At 46.7% G+C, this 18,848-nt stretch overlaps 5 protein-coding genes across 5 annotated transcripts; 2 read left to right on the top strand and 3 right to left on the bottom strand.

Moving 5' to 3' along the window:
- Positions 1-440: 440 nt before the first annotated feature.
- On the bottom strand, positions 441-1,649 carry C8Q69DRAFT_122932 (hypothetical protein). The gene is made up of 6 exons (XM_028625230.1): positions 1,466-1,649; positions 1,348-1,404; positions 1,276-1,291; positions 1,070-1,198; positions 801-1,016; positions 441-730 (listed from the first exon to the last, which is right to left on the bottom strand). Exons 1-6 carry the CDS (start codon positions 1,466-1,468, stop codon positions 696-698), a joined length of 456 nt encoding a protein of 151 aa, XP_028481259.1. The 5' UTR covers positions 1,469-1,649; the 3' UTR covers positions 441-695.
- A 1,654-nt stretch (positions 1,650-3,303) lies between these two features.
- On the bottom strand, positions 3,304-5,174 carry C8Q69DRAFT_122967 (hypothetical protein). The gene is made up of 2 exons (XM_028625231.1): positions 3,532-5,174; positions 3,304-3,449 (listed from the first exon to the last, which is right to left on the bottom strand). Exon 1 carries the CDS (start codon positions 5,064-5,066, stop codon positions 3,777-3,779), a length of 1,290 nt encoding a protein of 429 aa, XP_028481260.1. The 5' UTR covers positions 5,067-5,174; the 3' UTR covers positions 3,304-3,449; positions 3,532-3,776.
- A 2,093-nt stretch (positions 5,175-7,267) lies between these two features.
- C8Q69DRAFT_122977 (phytase B precursor) lies at positions 7,268-8,902 on the top strand. The gene has a single exon (XM_028625232.1). It carries the CDS (start codon positions 7,440-7,442, stop codon positions 8,877-8,879), a length of 1,440 nt encoding a protein of 479 aa, XP_028481261.1. The 5' UTR covers positions 7,268-7,439; the 3' UTR covers positions 8,880-8,902.
- Positions 8,903-10,948: 2,046 nt separating this feature from the next.
- On the top strand, positions 10,949-12,354 carry C8Q69DRAFT_448325 (hypothetical protein; the record flags this gene model as incomplete). Its single annotated transcript, XM_028629279.1, has 2 exons — positions 10,949-12,294; positions 12,324-12,354. The coding sequence occupies 2 exons, from the start codon at positions 10,949-10,951 to the stop codon at positions 12,352-12,354; spliced, it is 1,377 nt and encodes a 458-aa protein (XP_028481262.1).
- Positions 12,355-16,826: 4,472 nt separating this feature from the next.
- On the bottom strand, positions 16,827-17,287 carry C8Q69DRAFT_510770 (transmembrane protein 14; the record flags this gene model as incomplete). The annotated part of the gene is made up of 3 exons (XM_028633216.1): positions 16,827-17,023; positions 17,091-17,183; positions 17,251-17,287. The coding sequence occupies 3 exons, from the start codon at positions 17,285-17,287 to the stop codon at positions 16,827-16,829; spliced, it is 327 nt and encodes a 108-aa protein (XP_028481263.1).
- Between the last annotated feature and the right edge of the window lie 1,561 nt (positions 17,288-18,848).

Raw genomic sequence — 18,848 nt, forward strand, 5'->3', positions numbered from 1 at the left:
TTGGTCTACTTAAGCTACAAGGCCTGGCTGTTAGTCGGGAAAAAGGTGTGGAAACAAATGGACTGTCCTCTACTGATTTCTTCAATTTCTAGCCCAAGCTGCGGACCGTTGAGAGGCATACAGTTTTACAATATTCAGATCTCGGTCCAGCACCATATAGATAGAATCGGAATCCTATTTATTTAATGGTCTGAAAATACTGCATTCTCCTGCGGGACTAATAACTGTCTTCATAAGAGACCCAATGCGCCGTTGGTTGTGTATGGGGCGGTAAACCGCCGTCGGAGTTGAAAGAGAAGGTGGACGGGTACTATATAGAGGGACGTATAGGTATAATATTATTGCCATTAATACAATGCGATCTTGTGACGGTAGTGCTAAGTAGCTTCAACAATTGTAATTAGCCACCGCGTCAAGCCAGAAATGTGAAATCTTCGCTGACCACCAGCCTCCGGGACGGGAGCCTTATAAGTAAACAAGGTATTTTCTGGTATTATAGGATAGAATTTATGCGGCGAGTGCATAGTGTCTTGGTATTTGGCTTTGACACGGTATTTTAGAAATGGGCGATCGCCGAGTCGGCGTTGATCATCAACGTTGAAGAGTTCCTGGAAGAAAGGACGAGAAAGCAGACATCGGAAAGTAATAACCTCTCGATATTACCGATAATAAGTTTCTAAGATTCGCTAAACGTGCTATTTTTGTCTCATAAGCCGACAGAAGTCTTCGTCTACATGGTTATTTGTATCAGCCATCGCTTCACATTCGTCGCAAGGTAGGATAAGTCCTGGAATACGTACAGTCAATCTTCCCGTCACCATTATGATCCGCTCGACGGAGCATCTCGTCTACCTCACTGTCTGTGACCTGGACACCGAATGAATTCATCACTTGCCGTAAGCATGATGCGGAAATGTAACCGTTGCCATCACGGTCAAAGATCACAAACGCTTCACGCAGGTTGAGGTCAGAGTCGGATTCCTCATCGTCTCGACTTTGCATTACTCTGGCGAACTCTTGTAATCTGGTTCAGCATCACGATATACAAGTCTCGGATTGAATGACGTACCCGAAAATTGAATAGCGCCCTCCTTCTTCCCTGCGCCAATCTGCTTGATTACCTCTTCTAGCTCAAAGAGAGTGTATTCCTGGCCAAAAGATCGCATAACCCCGGAGAGGTCCTTCACCGTGATGTTTCCTTCGGGGAATTATCAGTCGCTACTTGAAATTGACATATCCCTGTTTTGTTTGGATTTCTTCAACGGGGAGGCATACCATCTTTGTCTCTATCCTAGAGGAGCTAAGAGCATTAGATATGTGGAATTGATATTAAGAACGAAAACTCACAAGTAAAGCAAAGGCTTTCTGGTACTGCGACACTTGTTCAGCAGTCAATTGTTTCCCCTAGTGAAGAAAATGTCAACAAAAATCATGCACGGAGCATGCGATTGGATGACGTATATACCATGCCACAACGATAGTGACCGAAACACCAGTAACTGCCGGAAAGATGGTATAACTTGGAGCGCTGGAAGGGATCTCGATTAGAAGCACGGATATCTATGACCAGAAAAGAGAAGTTGGGTGATATTGTGAGGGCATAAACGCCCCCCCAGCATTAGAGATTCGGAGATCACCAACGATCTCTGTGGACCAAGACAAAGTGCTGTGGAGAATTCCCATATAGGAGTGGCAAATACTCCAGCCGTCAGGGATCGGCATGTTGAGAGATAACCTCAATTCCGACAGGGCTGAGATTCACCTTCTCGAATCCGAAACTTAATCTAAAAATATCGGTCAATCTGTCAACTACTGTACGGATTAACTCGCAATAATAGGAAGCAGCTAAGCCACATTTTGCCATTTATTATATCCTTGTTATATAACAATGCAGTGGCGACGATGAATAAAGTGATAGTTGCGAACGGCCTTAACAGAAGGAGAAAAAGTACGCGCTGTCTCCATAAAGTGGAACCTGCCCATCGATTGAAAATCACCGGGGTGAATTTGAGAGGAGACCGGTATGCGAAGGTGCAATCACGGCCTCGGAGAGACCAATGTTTTCTCGAATTCAGAGTCTAACCTCAGAGAGCCCAGTTAACTAAATGCCACTAAGCGTGCCTAATACGAGTGGACAAATTGATCGGTAATATGCCACGCGTCAGTGCGCTTTCCCCCAGAGGCCGACTCTATCTTTGTGCCATGCGTATGATGAAGTTTGGGACAAAGAGTCCCTACAAGTGGCCGATACAATCTCCATGTCACTGGCAATGGAGAGCCGTTTAGCTAGCCCACAAGAATTGGCAATGTTATAGCTCTGCTCCCGTAACGCTGACGCACTCTTAACAGCGTGAGACTCTTCCCAACGACGCTTGACTCCGAGTCGGTAGAATTCTTTTTTTGAGGCTTATTGTCGTACGTGACTTGGCTCTTCGCGCGGAGGCTCTGTCCGGCATACCAGTGATGGCCTGCCAGAAACGGACTGATCCCGAATCGCATATTTCCACCTCATCAATGACAACGTATTCATCGCAGAGGATCCGCTGATTTCCGGTTTCTCATCCGTCTCGAACGGACCACTTATGGACGTACCTCACCGCGAGTCCATTTCCTGTAGCGAGTGATTCAAGGGACGGAGTAGATGACAGATCCCGAAATAGAGGCACTCTACAAGGCGTTGAAGATCCCTTGGTGCGAGGAAACCGCAAAATAAACCGCTCACTTAGTCTCCGTTAGCAGATAGCGATTATGCAAGCCATAGAAGCCGGTCTTTCCGGCCGCTGTTTTGCCTTTTTGATCGCGACATTTTGACAGCATGCTCTGAGGAATCACGTCAAAACGAATCAATACCGGCAGACCAGCTGTTTCATACCATAGTAGTATGGAGTGCGATGCCAGGCTTTCATTGTCCATAATACCTGGCTCTGGAGCCAGCCCTGGAGACGAGTCCGTGTGACATTATGCTCTGATATACCCTCGATAACAGCCCATATAACGCAGAACTTTTCAGTAATCAAGCTGTGACTGGCCCAGTACGTTCCACGAATAAACTCAACTGGAACTGTGGAAAATCCGCCCTTTATTCGAGAGACCCCTGGTAACCTGGTTTAACTACCTGGCCTTTCCCCATTTCCTATCTATGCCCCACTTGGTGAAGAAGGTCGGAAATTAATGGTTCTCGCAAAAGATTATCACTAGCAGAAGCACGGATAGTGTCTGCTAATATGGCGACATGAGTGATCATGGATTACTGTCCCAAGTAGGTCAATTTGACGATGATTGAAAAACGAAGCATAACATCAGGAAGCAAGAGAACTGCGAAGATCTTGCCAAACGGCGCCTCATAAGGCTGCTTTAGTTGCTTGTGCCAAGCCGTCAAAATTGCTAGTTTGCCTAACAGGTCAACTTTCCTGGCGCAGGTTCTTGGCAGGGCTGGCTATCAGAAGTAACTAGTTAACTAGTTAGTGCGGCTGATGCCAAAGCTGAGATGGTCACAAGTTGGACCTCAAGGACATCTCCGATTATACTTACTTAAAACCGAGCCATCGAGGTCCTCATTCGGTCTAAATCACCCTTTACGGAGTACAGCGTTGAATCTCCAAATCTGTTACCCGATGCATTGAATCGGTAGATGTGGGAGAAACGGTTCTTTTCTAGCTCACACACTGTTCCGAGGACTCCCCAAGCTCAAAGCTGCTCTGCTGTATTCGGTGTGACATGGGCTATTGAAAATGCAACAATTATAGAATCATGGAAAGAAAGGAACCATCTCATAGTCAATGGTGCTCCTCTGTATCCTCATCGCTCTCGTCGTCATCCGTATATTCATAATTCTCGCCCCGATTATCTTCCCCCGCAGTGACCTGTTTTGATGCAAGCTCCAGAAGGAGATTTGGATCTCCTCTATCCCAAGGCAAAGATGGTCCACAGTCAATGAGCCCCTCATATTCATGTCCAAGTTCTTCCACAAAGGCTCGGAGCATGTTTTTGCTCATGTATTTTGACGGCGTTGCCCAGAAGGGCTTCCCTTCTTCGTCAGTTAATACCCCAATGGCGTCAGGAGTCTCTTGCTGCCATATGTGGCGGAGAACCTGCACACAATAATGGAAGTATACGTATCTCGCCCTTGGCCTGAATTGAGTTTTAAAGACTAGCCTCCTGTCTTGGAGAGCTGACCATTTCAGCCCTATCCACGGATGGATGAGCTTATCCAATTTCTTCCAATTGGGGTCAAGGATCCGAATTTTGTATTGACGAGGGTCTCTTTTGACCCAGCCTTTAATATCGATAATGCTAGCGTGTTCTGGAATGTCTGGAACAAGGACAATCTTTCCAGAATCGAAATATTTCTCAATGCACGTCGATATCATGAGGCCGTTCTTCGGCGAGAAGAGTTCAGGGGTGTCAGTAGTCCCAAAGATAGCATCCATAGTATCCTGCCCGTGCATCCATGCAAAGAGAGGTGCGGCAGTCATCTCACTTTCTGGTGTCCATCTTTCCAGGATTGGGCACCAAAGGAGGTCCTCCTCAGTAGGATGTCTACTCCCATATGCATCGATCGTGGCTTTTCGGACTTGGATCTGAAGCTTGCCATCTCTTTTTCCAGCGCCTGTATCTTTGATCTCTAGCCCCATCTGGCTTGTTGTAAAGAGCTTCACAAAGCTCGCTCGGAGAGAGTGGCTCCCTTTCTCTCCAACTTTTTCAGATCGCTGATCGCAGATTCGTCGCTGTACCTTATACGCCTTTATCCTTTCCAAAATAGACTTCGCTTCTTCGGTTGTCTCCCATTCGGATCTAGGCCCTTTGAAGTCTTGCAAGGAGATATTTCTTTCTGTTTCGGCTCTTTGGATCATAATGTTGTTGAATTCGGCAGTCTCGGCCCAGAATTCAGCATTGAATGATCCTTGTGGACGGAGCGTTTTCTTCGCAACTCTTAACATATCATCTAGGCCCTTTTCGTGGGATTCGTTTTTGCTGTGAGTATTTTCGAAGGTGTGCTTGCTGGAATTTCGTGGAGAAATGCTTGGCCAATATAAGGATTGCATTTCGCCAGAGGACAGAATCATAAGATAAAGACGCTGAAAGGAGAAGCAAACAATGTACTTGACAGGAAAGCAGGGATAGATAATTGTTAGAGATCCAGGTAGACCAACTAAGAGTTCTCCTTTTTGGTCGACTGGCAGAAAGCCATCAATAATGTTCTGGAGATCTTCAGGTATTCACTTGTCTTTCTCTCACCTTAGAATATCCGTATCATCTGCCAGTGCCTGACAGATCCAATCTTTATGTCCAGTCGGCAGACACTTGAAAAGGGTGAGTTTTTAGTGCCAGCTGATCGAGAATAGAAGCGTCCAAGATATCACCACTTGGCAGTTGTGGAATTAGTAGAAAGAGTTTTGAAATATAGGTATCGAAGGCTTTCAAAAGCCTAGATACATAGTAGTGCATGGCCTCTGGCTAAAAGCATGGAACTGTGGGATGTTGCCTGGTTACACAACCATTCTTCTGCCTCACTGTTCATCTTCCAGTGAATGACTTTTAGGCAACTACAACGCGGAATAAACAGTCGTCACATGATTCTACTACCGACTCTCACGCGAGTGAATTACATATTACTATTGGACCGTATATGCTGGGATTGCTGTTTCGAGTTTTCAAGTCATTTCCAGTCGTAGAATCTTCTTATTATTTATTTATGACGGCAATTGCCTTTCGTCCTGGAGAAGATCGTTCATACGCAAGATATAAAAGCCCTTTCAGTAAGGTTGCAAAGGGAAAAAAAAAACCAATCATCCACCATGACTATATAAACCATCCCACGTATATCGCTTCTGGATCTGTCCATAAAACACCCTACAGGTTATCTGAGATTCTTACATTCGCTTAACCTTTCGTTCAATGAACAGTGTTGACCTAATAAACACTAGCATTAATCTGGCTTTTTTTCTTATTTTGGGTCTCTGCAGGTATCCATGGGCCTATCTCCTTCCTCTTTAGGTTAGATCGGCGCACAGTATCTACCTACCTCCTATAGGTAGATAGATAGGTAAAGCTTCGAGCTTTCTATCGGAGATAGGAATCTAAGCTTCTTCACCATCTAGTTTCTAGCCTCCAAGATCCCATCATCTCAGTCATTCTCAACATCAGAGAGCTGATACAGTGTTGACAGAGTCGATGCCAATCCAATTTCAGCCAGATGTTTGCCGACACGATTTCGAGGGCCAGAGCTGAAGAAGTCCAAACTGGACGGCGATTCTCAGGAATGTCTATAGACGATAAACTGCGTTCTGTGCCGCGCGGCAGGCTAAAATAGTATGACCGATGCTAAGGGAAAGAGTGAGTTATCCGTACATGTATGTATGCGTGCTATTCGATTCTGCAGAAACGTCACGCTCACAAGATTCGAATTTTCTAGGATTCCAAGCTCCTATTACTATTATGAACTGTATGTATCGGCAATGCAGTCAGTGTGACACTGTTACATGAGCTAAATCTCTTTTGAGATATATATGTACAGTACTCCCAGTCTGTATTAGGGCAAGGCAGCCGGAGCCGACAAAGCCGTCACTAAATCTAGACGGTGTTTACTAGGTATCAACAAGTATAAACTGGGGGCCAAAAGTACATACTAATGTAACTAAGTTGACCCGCAGCCTTACAGGACGGAAAGCCCAAGGGCCAATTGAAAGCTGAAAAGGAGGCACATGCAATTGAGAACAATGAATAAAGTCGCAGAAGATCGCAGAACATTATTATTGCTTTTTATCAGATCCGACGATATCAAGTGGGCCCATTCCTCAGAATCGGTTATACCGGCCAAGTTCTCGCGTGAGACTGTGATCGGACGGTTAGAGCCGAAGCTTGATGGAAAAATGGACGAACTTGCTGTGAACGATTCTTTCTACCAGGATCGGAGAATTGTGAGAAACACCCTGCCTTCCTACTATTACTGTTATTATGACTGGCCGGGGGGAAGATGTTCTAGAAGATTGTGTTCCCTGTTCGCTGACAACGAATGATCGAGGACCACTGAACATCATGGCCCAGCGAATACTGATAAGTAGCACCCACTGGATCTGTATGTATCGCGAGCCACAGCCATGGTATCATTCCGCGCTCTGTCATACATCTCACTAACTATCCCATCCCATGAGGTTGCGCTTAGGAAACTTGGCTTTAACGTGGCTTCCCACTTGGCGTTTTGCCTCCAATGAATAAAAGCCTTGGCAGCACGATGGGCATTCATGAATACTAGAATAGGATTCTTCGCCCCGCGCGACGTTACTTAGCCGATGCCGAGATCCATGATGGACTGTGAAGCAATAATGTTCGCTCCCATGCTGGTAGTTAAATACAGCAGCACGTTCCCTTCCTCAAGTCGAGGATCCTGAAGCATCGAGCTCTCCAATTGAGTGGTTGCGACTAGTTAGTAAACCATCATGGTTCGATTCGACAGTGCTGCTGCACTCCTTCTCTGCTCTGCCGTGGGCACCTCCGCCCTGTCGCACGGTGCTGCTAACCCGCGGTCCTACGCTGAAAAGCAATTCTCCCAGCACTTTGAAGACGGCTACAGCGTTCTCAAGCATTACGGAGGCAATGGACCTTACTCGCAGCGCGTCTCGTATGGCATTGAGAGAGACACCCCGAGCGGTTGTGCTGTCGACCAGGTCATCTCCATCATGCGACATGGAGAACGGTACCCGTCATCTGGTGCTGGAGCTACTTTTGAACAGACCTTGGCCAAGATCTACTCCGCCAACATCACCAATTGGCAAGGAGATCTAGCATTCCTAGATCACTGGACCTATTACGTGCCAAACAAATGTTACTATGAGGCGGAAACGTGGACTGGCCCCTACGCCGGTCTGTTGACAGCCTTCAGACGCGGTGCGGAGTATCGCGAACGCTACGGGCATCTATGGGATGGGCAATCGATCGTGCCCATCTTTACGAGTGGATACGAGCGTGTCATCGAGACAGCTCGCAAGTTCGGCGAAGGGTTCTTCGGATACAACTATACGCAGAGCGCTGCGCTCAACATCATCTCGGAGGACGCCAGCCAGGGCGCGGATAGCCTCACTCCGACCTGTGCCAAGGACAATGATCAGAACACTTGCAACGCCTTAACCAACCTGTTGCCTCAGTTCTATGTTGCCGCTGAGAGAATCAACTCGCAGAATCCCGGTCTGAAGATCAATGCCACAGACGTTTACAATCTGATGCAGATGGCGGCCTTCGAGCTGAACGCGCGGGCCTTCTCGGATTGGATCAACGTGTTCACCCTGGATGAGTGGGTGAGCTTTGGCTACACACAGGATCTCTACTACTATTACTGTGCTGGCCCTGGCGACAAGAACATGAATGCAGTCGGAGCCGTCTATCTGAACGCATCTCTCGCATTGCTCAACGAAGGCCCGTCATCGGGAACGATGTTTTTCAACTTCGCCCACGATACCAACATCACCCCAATCATCGGTGCCCTGGGCATCCTTCTCCCCAACGAAGACTTGCCTTTAGACCACATCCCATTTGGCAATCCCTGGTCAATAGGAAACATCGTTCCTATGCAGGGGCACTTGACCATTGAACGCCTCACCTGCAACAAGACCGCTCTCTCTTCCCAAGGGACCTACGTGCGACTGGTCCTCAACGAGGCCGTTGTGCCTTTCAACTCATGCCAGTCTGGTCCTGGCTATTCGTGTCCTCTGGCGAACTTCACATCAACTCTCAAAGACAGCCTGCCAAACTACACCAAGACGTGCCAGGTCCCGTCCTCGTACCCGCAGTACTTGAATTTCTGGTGGAAATACAACACCACCACGACACTCAATTATCAGGACGGGCCAATCGGATGCCACGAATCAACAACACTGTCTTGAAGTGTGTTAGGATCGTTGTAATTATGTGTCCCTAACATAAGTTTGTTTAGTAATCGATTACTTTATGAAGTATAACGCTCCTAATGGGTTGAAAATGTGCATCGTAACTTGGAAAGCATCTAGTCCAGTAAATATCCGAAAGTCGATCCATCCACCATCAATTGTACTGTAAGTAGCCGCCGCATAGCTTGCATGTATATGATGTAGATAAACGAAGAAGAATTCATTATTCATATCAAAGCCCATTCCCGAAAGTATCTCTTAATGAAAAGTTTCTGTTGTCTGGTAACTACCTATCTGTCCTCCTTTCTGGTCGTCCTTTTGTCAATTAGCCCTAGTACATACAACCACTTGATTGATTTCGGTTTCAGTGTCAGACTGCTATGGATCAGACAACTCATTAATCAGTCCCAACGCTGTGCGCATTAAATAATTGGCCGTCCTTTCCGGTCTATCCGTAAGTAAACTAAGCTAGAATGGATCTACATATTCGACATTGCCTCTTAAACCTAGCATTCCATCACATAAACTTTATGATCACATATGTTGCGATTCGCTATCTGGATATACCTAGCGATATTGATTTTCTTTTCTTTTCTTTTCTTTTCTTTTTTTTTTTGCACCACTCTTCCAGAATTTGGGCAAGGACTAACCCTCCTTCATCTATATATAACAAAAGTACATCTTCCGCTACGACCGCCGTTGAGGTATCATTCTGCGAAGAATCCGACGAGCAGGATGATTTTCTTTCATCTCATCTCATAACTCCCTCCAGTTCTTTCGGTTCTGCCAAAAAATTAATCTAGCAATTGGAAAACTCTCGGTTCGGTGCCTAAATGCGAAGCGCGCGACGATCGTCCAGATAGCCCAGTCGATATGATTACTGTGATTGGTCAGGTCAATCATATCAGCGATCCATGGGACGGCTGGGTAGCAAGATAGAATTTGGTTTGGTAAGTTGATGATGTTGGGTAACAATTCAGGGGTAATATGTAATACCTAATCTAATCAAACTGCAGTATCAAGAATAGCGGAACGCTAAGCATCTGTGGGAACGCGGACGTACTCCGTAAGTATGCTTCGGGCGCTCTAAGTATCGGCCGCTTGAACCTTTCGTTTGCATCTAACATGCTCACTTACATCATTTAACGGCTCTCAAAGTTATCGGTAACCTGCAGATATGACTGATTGTTCTTCGTCTCCCGTTGTGCCGTCTTTGTTCGTCGCTATTGGGTCCGGGCTGCTTTTCCGCTTCGGCGATGATAATCTTATTATTCCCGCCACAACGGTTCGCGGCCGAAGGGATCTCCGACGGTTGGGCACGAGCCCCTATATCTACCCTTCAAAACAGAATGGCCTGTTGTAGTAGTAGCTAACTTCAAATAATCTTGACAATAATAAATTGAATAGTGTATTCGCTTTTCCTCGTTAGAAATCAGTCAGAAAACAGAGACCAACAAAGTAGAAGAACTTACATTTTCGTTTAGGTAAAAATTTTCGCATCAGCGAAAGGCACATCGAAAGACTCCCTGCCACATCCTCAACGATGAGGGAATCCAGTAAATGGATTACGAGATTGCCTTCATCATATAGAGTTTCGCTATAGCCTGCATTCACAAGTACGTATGGCGCAGAGGCCCACTTCTTCGAATATTCTCGTTTTATGCGTGGATGCGCGGGGAAAGTCAGTCACAATATTCCATATCCCATATTCACTTCTATTACGATCCTGGTAATGATGTCTTGGGAGGAAAATCTGTGGAGACATCAGTGGAAATGTAATAGACCGGTTACAAACTAGCATACCTTCTAAGACGTTGGGCATCAGATGCAAAGAAGCACTGGCCTTCTAGAAGTCGATCCTAAGAAGTAGAAAAGTGGACCAGCATGCACTATAACCAAGAGATTTCCACACTTCTTCGATTCTTTTTTCCCCCAAAAACTCAGCGCTTGGGTCTTCAGAGAAAGCACCCCGAGAAGGGAGAGCTTGTCTGGTTGGTCTGATCTCATCAGGATCAATGGGGCCACCACAGCTGCCACAAAGTGGAAGCTGTAAGAATGAAACAAAGATGCCCGCAGAGTCATCGAAAAGCCAAAGCTCTTCTGGGTGGACTTTCTTCCCGCCACTTCCTGACACAAGAGACACGTACACGCCAAATCCTGCCTCCCAGAGTACCCCAGCGACACGATTGCAGCCAGGAACGGACGATGGTCAACCACTGAAGCAAGCACGAGGAGCAAGCCATGTCTCCATACCGGTTCACGCTAGGGTAACCGACCAGAATTTGTCGGTTATTTCCCCTATAACTCCCAAAAACCAGAGCGATATTCAGCAGAAGCCAACGAGAGTCAGTCAAGGTAGCAACAAACATTCGCAAGGACCGGAAGTCCATCACGGAAAACCCAATGAAAACACCGTGGGACAGTCCCGGGTGAACAACCTACCGAAATCGCCAAAGGACTGCCAGCAAATGTCGACTCCGTTTCATGAGAATGATCCCCCAAATCCGTTCTCTTCTCGAAGTCAACAGAATCATTCGCCTGCGCTACCATACATTTCATCAGGGCCATCGCTCACACGATCGTTTGAAAGCAGGTCGCCCCGGGATCTTGCTATGCAGCCGTCATATAGTTGTCCACAGCTGGAACATACCGGTTCCCATGAGCATGACCCCTTCCCAGAGCGTGAAACTCACCCTGCATCCAAGCAATCCGCAGAGTCATTTTCTGACTCCAGTTTGGACTACCTATCCAAGGGACGTACGAGCTCAGTCGGCGACGCTGCGACGTATTTGCCCACAATTCCGGAGACACCAAACGAAGATACCCACAAGTCGAACCGACAAATGGACAATCTTCCGCAGGAGAAGACGAGATGTAATTCTCGCCAGATAATCGGACAATCCTCCGTCACGACAGACGCACTACAGACGTCAAGATCGAACCAAAAACAGGCGAAGACACCTATATCCAAATCGGAATCAGACTATCGGTCTGATAGCAGGTCGAGTGCAGAAAAATATAGCAGCAGCACAGGCGAAAAGTATATAAGTCCATCTGCTTCGCAATCAGGTGCGCACAAAGATCATTTCGATTTTTCAGTCAATTCCACTTTATCACATTATCCGAAAAAAGAAGGGGGGCGGTCGCAGAACCTGGGAGGCAAGAATCGGGATCCAGTTGATCAGGATCCGGTTTGCAAGGGCACTTATGTGGCCGCAACAAAACCCAATCCTCTTCCACGAACAGAGACTCCAAAGCCGTCGAATAGCGTGAAGGATCAAACTGCCTGCGTACCACAGAATCAGACGCAGACAAAAAATCAGGTCGAGATGCAACATGCTCCAGTACCTCCTCTTAGAAAGGAGCTCCTCCCACCTTGGGCAGTAGGAAGCACGGCACTTTCTAGGAATTAGTGAGCAGCAAATGAAATGACATAACTAGCTATATCGTACCTCAAGTTCAAGAGCAGTGAAGAAACATTAATAAAAATGATTATAGGTTGCTAGACCAGCACTAGGACCCAAAGATCTAATGGCGTGAAACGTGTTGGTCGTACACGCGATCCGAAACAATGCGATTCGCCGTAGCATGGAGCTTTCGCAACCTTGTTTACACAATCGAGTCTCCATCGACGAACACTTACGATGACAGTTTTCGTGCGATTTCCGCTTTGAAATTCAATAATTCGAAACAGAGATAGGATGGGGTAAATTTAAATGTAAACACGGTTTTATCTTCTCAAATGGATCGAGACCTAACGAGAATGCCAGGCTTCTTTAGGAGATCGACACAGCCGGCTGCTTGAGGAGCTAAAAACAATGCTTAACACAAATACTTACTGCCCTTGACGCAGACGTGGGGCGTGAGCCCTACCAAGCAAAGTTCAAGGGCGCGAATCACGATAGCAAACGCGAGGACAGTTTGCCGTCTTCACCTAGTTAGTTACAGGCTTACAGAAAGAGCGATTACAAAACATCCCACGATGTCAGATCTGACGCTAACGTGCTAAAACATGCTGCCAGAGTACCAACAGATACGCTAATTATCCGAGGAGAGGACGATTAACCTTGAGGGACAATGTTACCTCGAAGTCATCTCCTTTTCAATATGACAAATAGTAAGAGGCAGAAGCCCTCTCCCCACCTAATGGTATACACTTCATTGAGAACTTATGTTTTATGTTTTAGGTGGGAGTTGTCGTGATCAGCAATTGATGAATGGCTGGCTGAGAAGTCCAATCCAGCTCTTCGGTTCATCTTGGGTTACCAGCCAAAACATAACATCAAGAGTAACTGAGGCCAAGATCGACCGATATGCTATCAGGACTCTGGCTAGCTAGCTATGCTTGGTCTAGGAGGTCAGCCAGCGCATCGACCTTACCTATCCTCGAGGCTTCAGAGGGGGCTGCTTGATTGCATACTCCCGACTCCCGAGTCCCTGATGACAGGGAGATCTCGAAACGTTGCCAGGTTGGGAAGTAGCGAGTTATCTACGGCTTGCTGAGCCTCAGCTGAGGTGATCTAAGCAGCAGATACGGAGCAACTTAGAGGGCTGCCTACTCCAAGCGCTTGCCCAACTCAGTCTCCCGTGTCTACTAGTCTGATGGCCCGGGCTCTGACGCGGACTGAGATCGTATCTCCCTATGAAGCCCATCATGACATTTCAGCCTCTGTTGGGCCAATGGTCACTCCTGCGGTCTCTCTTAGCGCTGACGATGATATCACGACTCGAAGCCACCCCACGAGATCCACTGAAACTGCTCGATCCCTTTTGATCTGTAGCTTATCACCCGTGGTCTGTCACAGAGGACTGCGATTTTCACCTGGGGCGCGCGTTCAAAAATGAATACACAGGGGACGGATATTTCCCGTCTTTGACTCCTGAACCATGAGCTTGTTTATCGGGAGCTCCGTATCCTACAGAGGATGAAACCATGGTTCCTGAAGCTATAAGGTGTATTTGTCAAGTCAGGCCGTCCCGCTGTCATGGTCAGGAACGTGCTGTCAACAGTTCCTGGAGAAGGGGATGGTTCCTGAGTAACTGGTGGACCTATTCGCCTATAATGCGAGGCTATTGGTCTTCCGTGTTTAACGCCAAGTTACTATACTTTACGAAGTAGAATTCTGCGAATAATGATGTCGACTTAGCCGTTAGTGACTACTAGCGCGGCAATAATACCAATACTAAAGCCACGCAGATCATCCCCAACCGCGCCCCATATTCCTGGGTCAGTCAAGCAGGATTTGCAAGCCCTCGTGTGCCTGTCGATCGTCTGAATTAGAGAGGCACAGTTGGGGATCTGACTATCTATTATTGATTTGAAAAATGGGTCATGGCTCGCCTGCACGAATCAAGGGGGCCCTACTCCATACAGTGACAAATCTCAAAAGACATCAATAATGATCCGCAAGTGACCATGGCACGGATTTCTGTAAGGCTGTTGCACCGCCGCACTGACAGAAGCCACATCTCAATAGATCAGCCCTGCGAGCAATGCTGCAGAGACGGTGCAGATCCTCTCGTGGACTCAAGCCACCGTGTCTGCAGATGTCGTGGAAACAATTACAACGGCTGGGAATTGTGACTGTCCCGAGGATTGAGGTTGTACTTGACATGATTTGAAATTTCTGTGTGCTTTAATTCTATTTTTGCCTTTTTCGGGGTCGCCGGCTAGCTGGACGCCAGACGATAATGTTCCGTTGAAGTTTATAGCCCGGGCTCTCCGAAGACGCTCACAGGGCGAAAGAGTCTCAACTAACCAGTGGAGACGATCTCATTTGAGCCCCAAATTCCCAGGATCCACCTTATCGAGATTTTCCAGAAGGGAAGATGATCGGAGTATTCGCGGTGATACAAAATGCACGCTAAGAGGAACGATCTAACCTGTTCCTTAGAATTTACTGTCTTCGGAGAATACTCAGCTGCAGAATCATGACGCTAATTGCCAGGCTGACAATATTAGCGTTCACGCTTAGCATCAAGACAGATCAAATTCCAAATCGTTCCCACAAAGTATGGGGCAGGTGAGCATCATGTCAGCGCCACCTGTCATTGTGGGTGAGAGACTGTTAAATACATCTCTGCCCTCCCAGCTTGTTCATCTCATCATCATCCACCATCAAAGTCTTACTCTACTACCAACTACAAAACTTAATACGAACACTCCTCTTCACACTCCTTCACTACACCAGAGGAAGTACAGCTGCAATAGACCATCACATCAATCGCACCATTTGCTCAGTACAACATAATCACTACTCGACACAACCACCACCAGACGCGAATACATTCTCCCAGTCGCCAAAAATGAGCATCCTCAACAACTCAGGCTCTAGCCTTGCTTCTGCCAACGCTAGACTGCCATCTCCGTGCGAGTTTCTGCGTCCTATTTCGGCCCTCTATCCTCACGTCGAAGCAATGCAGCCATCGCAGCTTCACAAGGCTGTCCCCGAGTGGTATATGGAGGAGACCGGTGACGCCGCCACATACTGGGCCAGCCTGGCCGACCGCAGTTCAGAGCCAGCAAGCCCCAGTGCTGCATCCTTCTCCTCGCAGCGCTCAGGCAGCCCTTCTCCTCACAGACGAGCCATGTTCAAGCTCCGTCAAGCTCTGCGAAGCCCCTGCAGCAACTCCAGCCTGCGAAGCACCGCCAGCCAGAGCCCAGAGCCCTACTAAAGAACAACGACAAGCGAAGTGATTCGCAAATCCATTCGGTCTTTCCGATAATACGTTTTTATCACAGAAACACTCGACTCGGATATAATTCCTGTTTACCATCGCCGCACGATAATGATTTTTTTTTGGTCTTGGCGTTCAAGCAATGAGTGTACTATATATTTCTTTTTTGTCTTCGCAAGGGAAGCATCGGCGCAAATCTGGAGGATAATTCCTCGATGGTATTATCATTACCAATCGAAAGGCATTAATGTTTGAGCGAAGATTATGGGATTTTAGGACATGAAGCGGCATATCCAGTGATTTCTTTTCTTTCTTTCTTTCTTTTCTTTTCTTGTTTGTATATATAGATAGAGACAGATTCGACCAGAAGTGTCAGTCACATGAAGATAGAACCAGATAATGGATACAAATCCTATATTACGAAAAACTAAATTTCCCTCTTTCCAATGGTTTCATGATTAACGTAAAAGAGAAGTATCGAATTTAAAAAAGGAGAAATACTGATATTTTCTAAACGCTTCTTATTTTTGTGTGGTTTCTGGCAGGACGGGAACTTCAGCGTCAAAGCTATTCATGCAAAGAACTAAAGCATGCAGGGGGGAAAAAAAGTAAAAAAATAAATAAAAAGAAAAAGAAAACAATACAAATATTTTTCGATCTAGAAAATCTGATTTTCGGAATACGGATGCAACGGCATCATCTCTAACGGACGCTTCCAGCTTTATGTTTGCTTTCCCCCATCCCTCGCGTCTCATCGAGATTTCGGCTGTTCGATAGCAGTTCGGGAACGAATTTAACGAAGGGAGTTTGAGAGCCAACTACGTCTGGTTAATTATAATGATGGGAGGGATACTATGGTACTGTAGATGGACGGTAGATGATCAGAAAAGGTTGCTTTCGGGCGAGAACGTAATTGGTGATGATGGTATTACTCTTGACGGTAATGGATTATGTCCTGATTGGAATGATTACATAGTAGGCAAGCTTAGAAGCATGCATGCATTTAGCTTTGTTGAGAAAATAGTCCCAGGCGGTGCGAGTCACATCGAGTTTAACTAACCGTGGCATACTTAGTCGCGGAGCTTACAAGTTCACAGGCCCGAACCAAGATGAATTGATTGCCAAGAACATGGAATTAGAGTACACCAATGTACAATTAAGCACGCTTTGATCAGATGTTGCTTTGTTTGATTTTCAAATTTAAGAGAGGAGTGGACAGCCTTGTAGATTCAGTAGTAAGATCAAGTCTAAATCACATCTCGTGATCTAGACTCCGAATCGGAACTCTCGGACCTTTTTCTGGTAGTAGAACGAGGCCAACAAACCAGTGGCACCGAGAGCTAAAGGAATGGGTGCCTTCGCTCCGGTCTTGATGATCCTAGGGATTGCAGATCCTAGGAGGAGTATGCTGTTTCCCAGGGCGAGTTCAGTGCCGTAGTCTTTGTTTTGTTTGATCAAATAACCTGACGACGCGGTTAGCCTGTAGGACGAGCACAAGCAATAATAGCACGATATTGTATTCTCGCTTACCTGCATACGCGTAGGAAGCTCCCAAACCGAGACCTGCAATTAAGGAGGGTTTTGAGCCAGTTCGCAAAAAGCCAGCGACACCCCCTACAGGCACTGGTTGTTGATCATGAATGTTTAGCAAGGCATTACGCTTCTCTCATAAATCAAACTGGGAACTTACGTAGAGCAGCGAGAGTGAACGAAGGATGTTCAGCCATGATGACAAGAATACTCGAGGGAGAATCGGTTGTTTGATGAGGCGAGTTTGCGTTCTTTATTTGTTGAACGTTTCAAGCGACCGGAATATCCCAAGAGCGTCAACTTGACCCACTCTGCGGCTTGATTACCTAAGTAACCGGCTCATCCGCCAGGTCCGAGATCGAGAGATCTTTTTTGACAAACTAGACTTCAAGATGTGATAATGTCCGATAATAACTACGATATCGAATGAATGAAAGCAAGATTCAATGTGTCCTGAAGAAATTGTCATAGAGGGTTTATCTCGGTTACTAGCCTGAGCTGGCGTCAATCGTTCTTCCATGACTATCTTTTTCTGCATGAATGGTCCATCTCATCTGTGTCGGATCCTACACATGGGGTGAAACATTGGAATAGTAGAAGAGCCTATATAACTGCTTCTTATATTCCACAATTATTGTAACAATGTCTTATTGCAAAGGAAGGTCTGAAGAAGGGCGCTTAAAGGTCTTAACCGGGGAAAGAAATCTTGGCGGAAAATGCTAGTAAGATAGTATTGGCAGGATTTATTCTGCTAAGGTCTGATAAAGACAACACAGTCCAGGAACATTGCCACTGGCCACTGATGGATTATCCCGAATATGCTCTGTCCTGTTCGCGGAGCACTTCCTAACTGCTCCCAGAGTACTGGGTGAGTGAGCAACGCTGAACACAAAGCAACACGGCTGCTGGCCTAGAACGAAAACTGGCAGTTGACTCGAAAGCCCTCATTGTTTGATAGATTATTAACTATCTGGGTAAAGACTGGCAACAATGAATGCGGCCCCGTTATTGTGATTTTGCGGGGTGCGGGGAAATCTCCACCTGGACAGTGGGGAGAACCACATCTCTCTCTCGGTAATGCATCGTCTTTCAATGAGTGACTTAGTTCATTCTACTGGTAACCACTGCTTCTATCTTGTCATCCATATCGCTCCATCATGAGTGCACTGTTTTGTGACTTGTCATGCATCAAGGCATGCCATGCCGTGTATAGCCATCGCAGACAGCGTTCCGAAGCCGAGATGTCTTGGTCCAACCATGCCTCTTTTGATGGACGGACCTCGTAGTACGCGTATGGCGCCATTCTATGTGGTGGACTCGAGACGTTTGGAACGGCAGATCATTAGAGAAACCACGACAGACAATGAACGAATGGATGCTGCTATTACTATCGAGATGGCTCTGATTCGGGAAGAACGACTGACTAACCTTGCAGACACGGGAATTGCCAGCAAGCGTGGTGTGACCAATGCCTTCATCATCTTTGTATGTTGCATGTAGAGTCTCACCAGTGGGGAAGGGGCATAACAAACCGCGTCAGTGTTGGACTGGATAACATGGAGAATTGTCAGCAGCCATGGTCTAGCCCTCACCGTCGCTATCCACGGCCATCATTGCTCGAAACGCTCTCTGCCAACGCCTTCACTTCTCTCTCGACGCGGGGTTCGGCTTGCTATCGGCTCATCCTCGATTGGTCCCCGCATCTATCGCCTGGCACTATGAGCAACGCCATGTCCAATGATGGGATCAACACCTCAA

This window comes from Paecilomyces variotii, assembly GCF_004022145.1.
Source record: "Paecilomyces variotii strain CBS 101075 chromosome Unknown C8Q69scaffold_18, whole genome shotgun sequence".
NCBI lineage: Eukaryota > Fungi > Ascomycota > Eurotiomycetes > Eurotiales > Thermoascaceae > Paecilomyces > Paecilomyces variotii.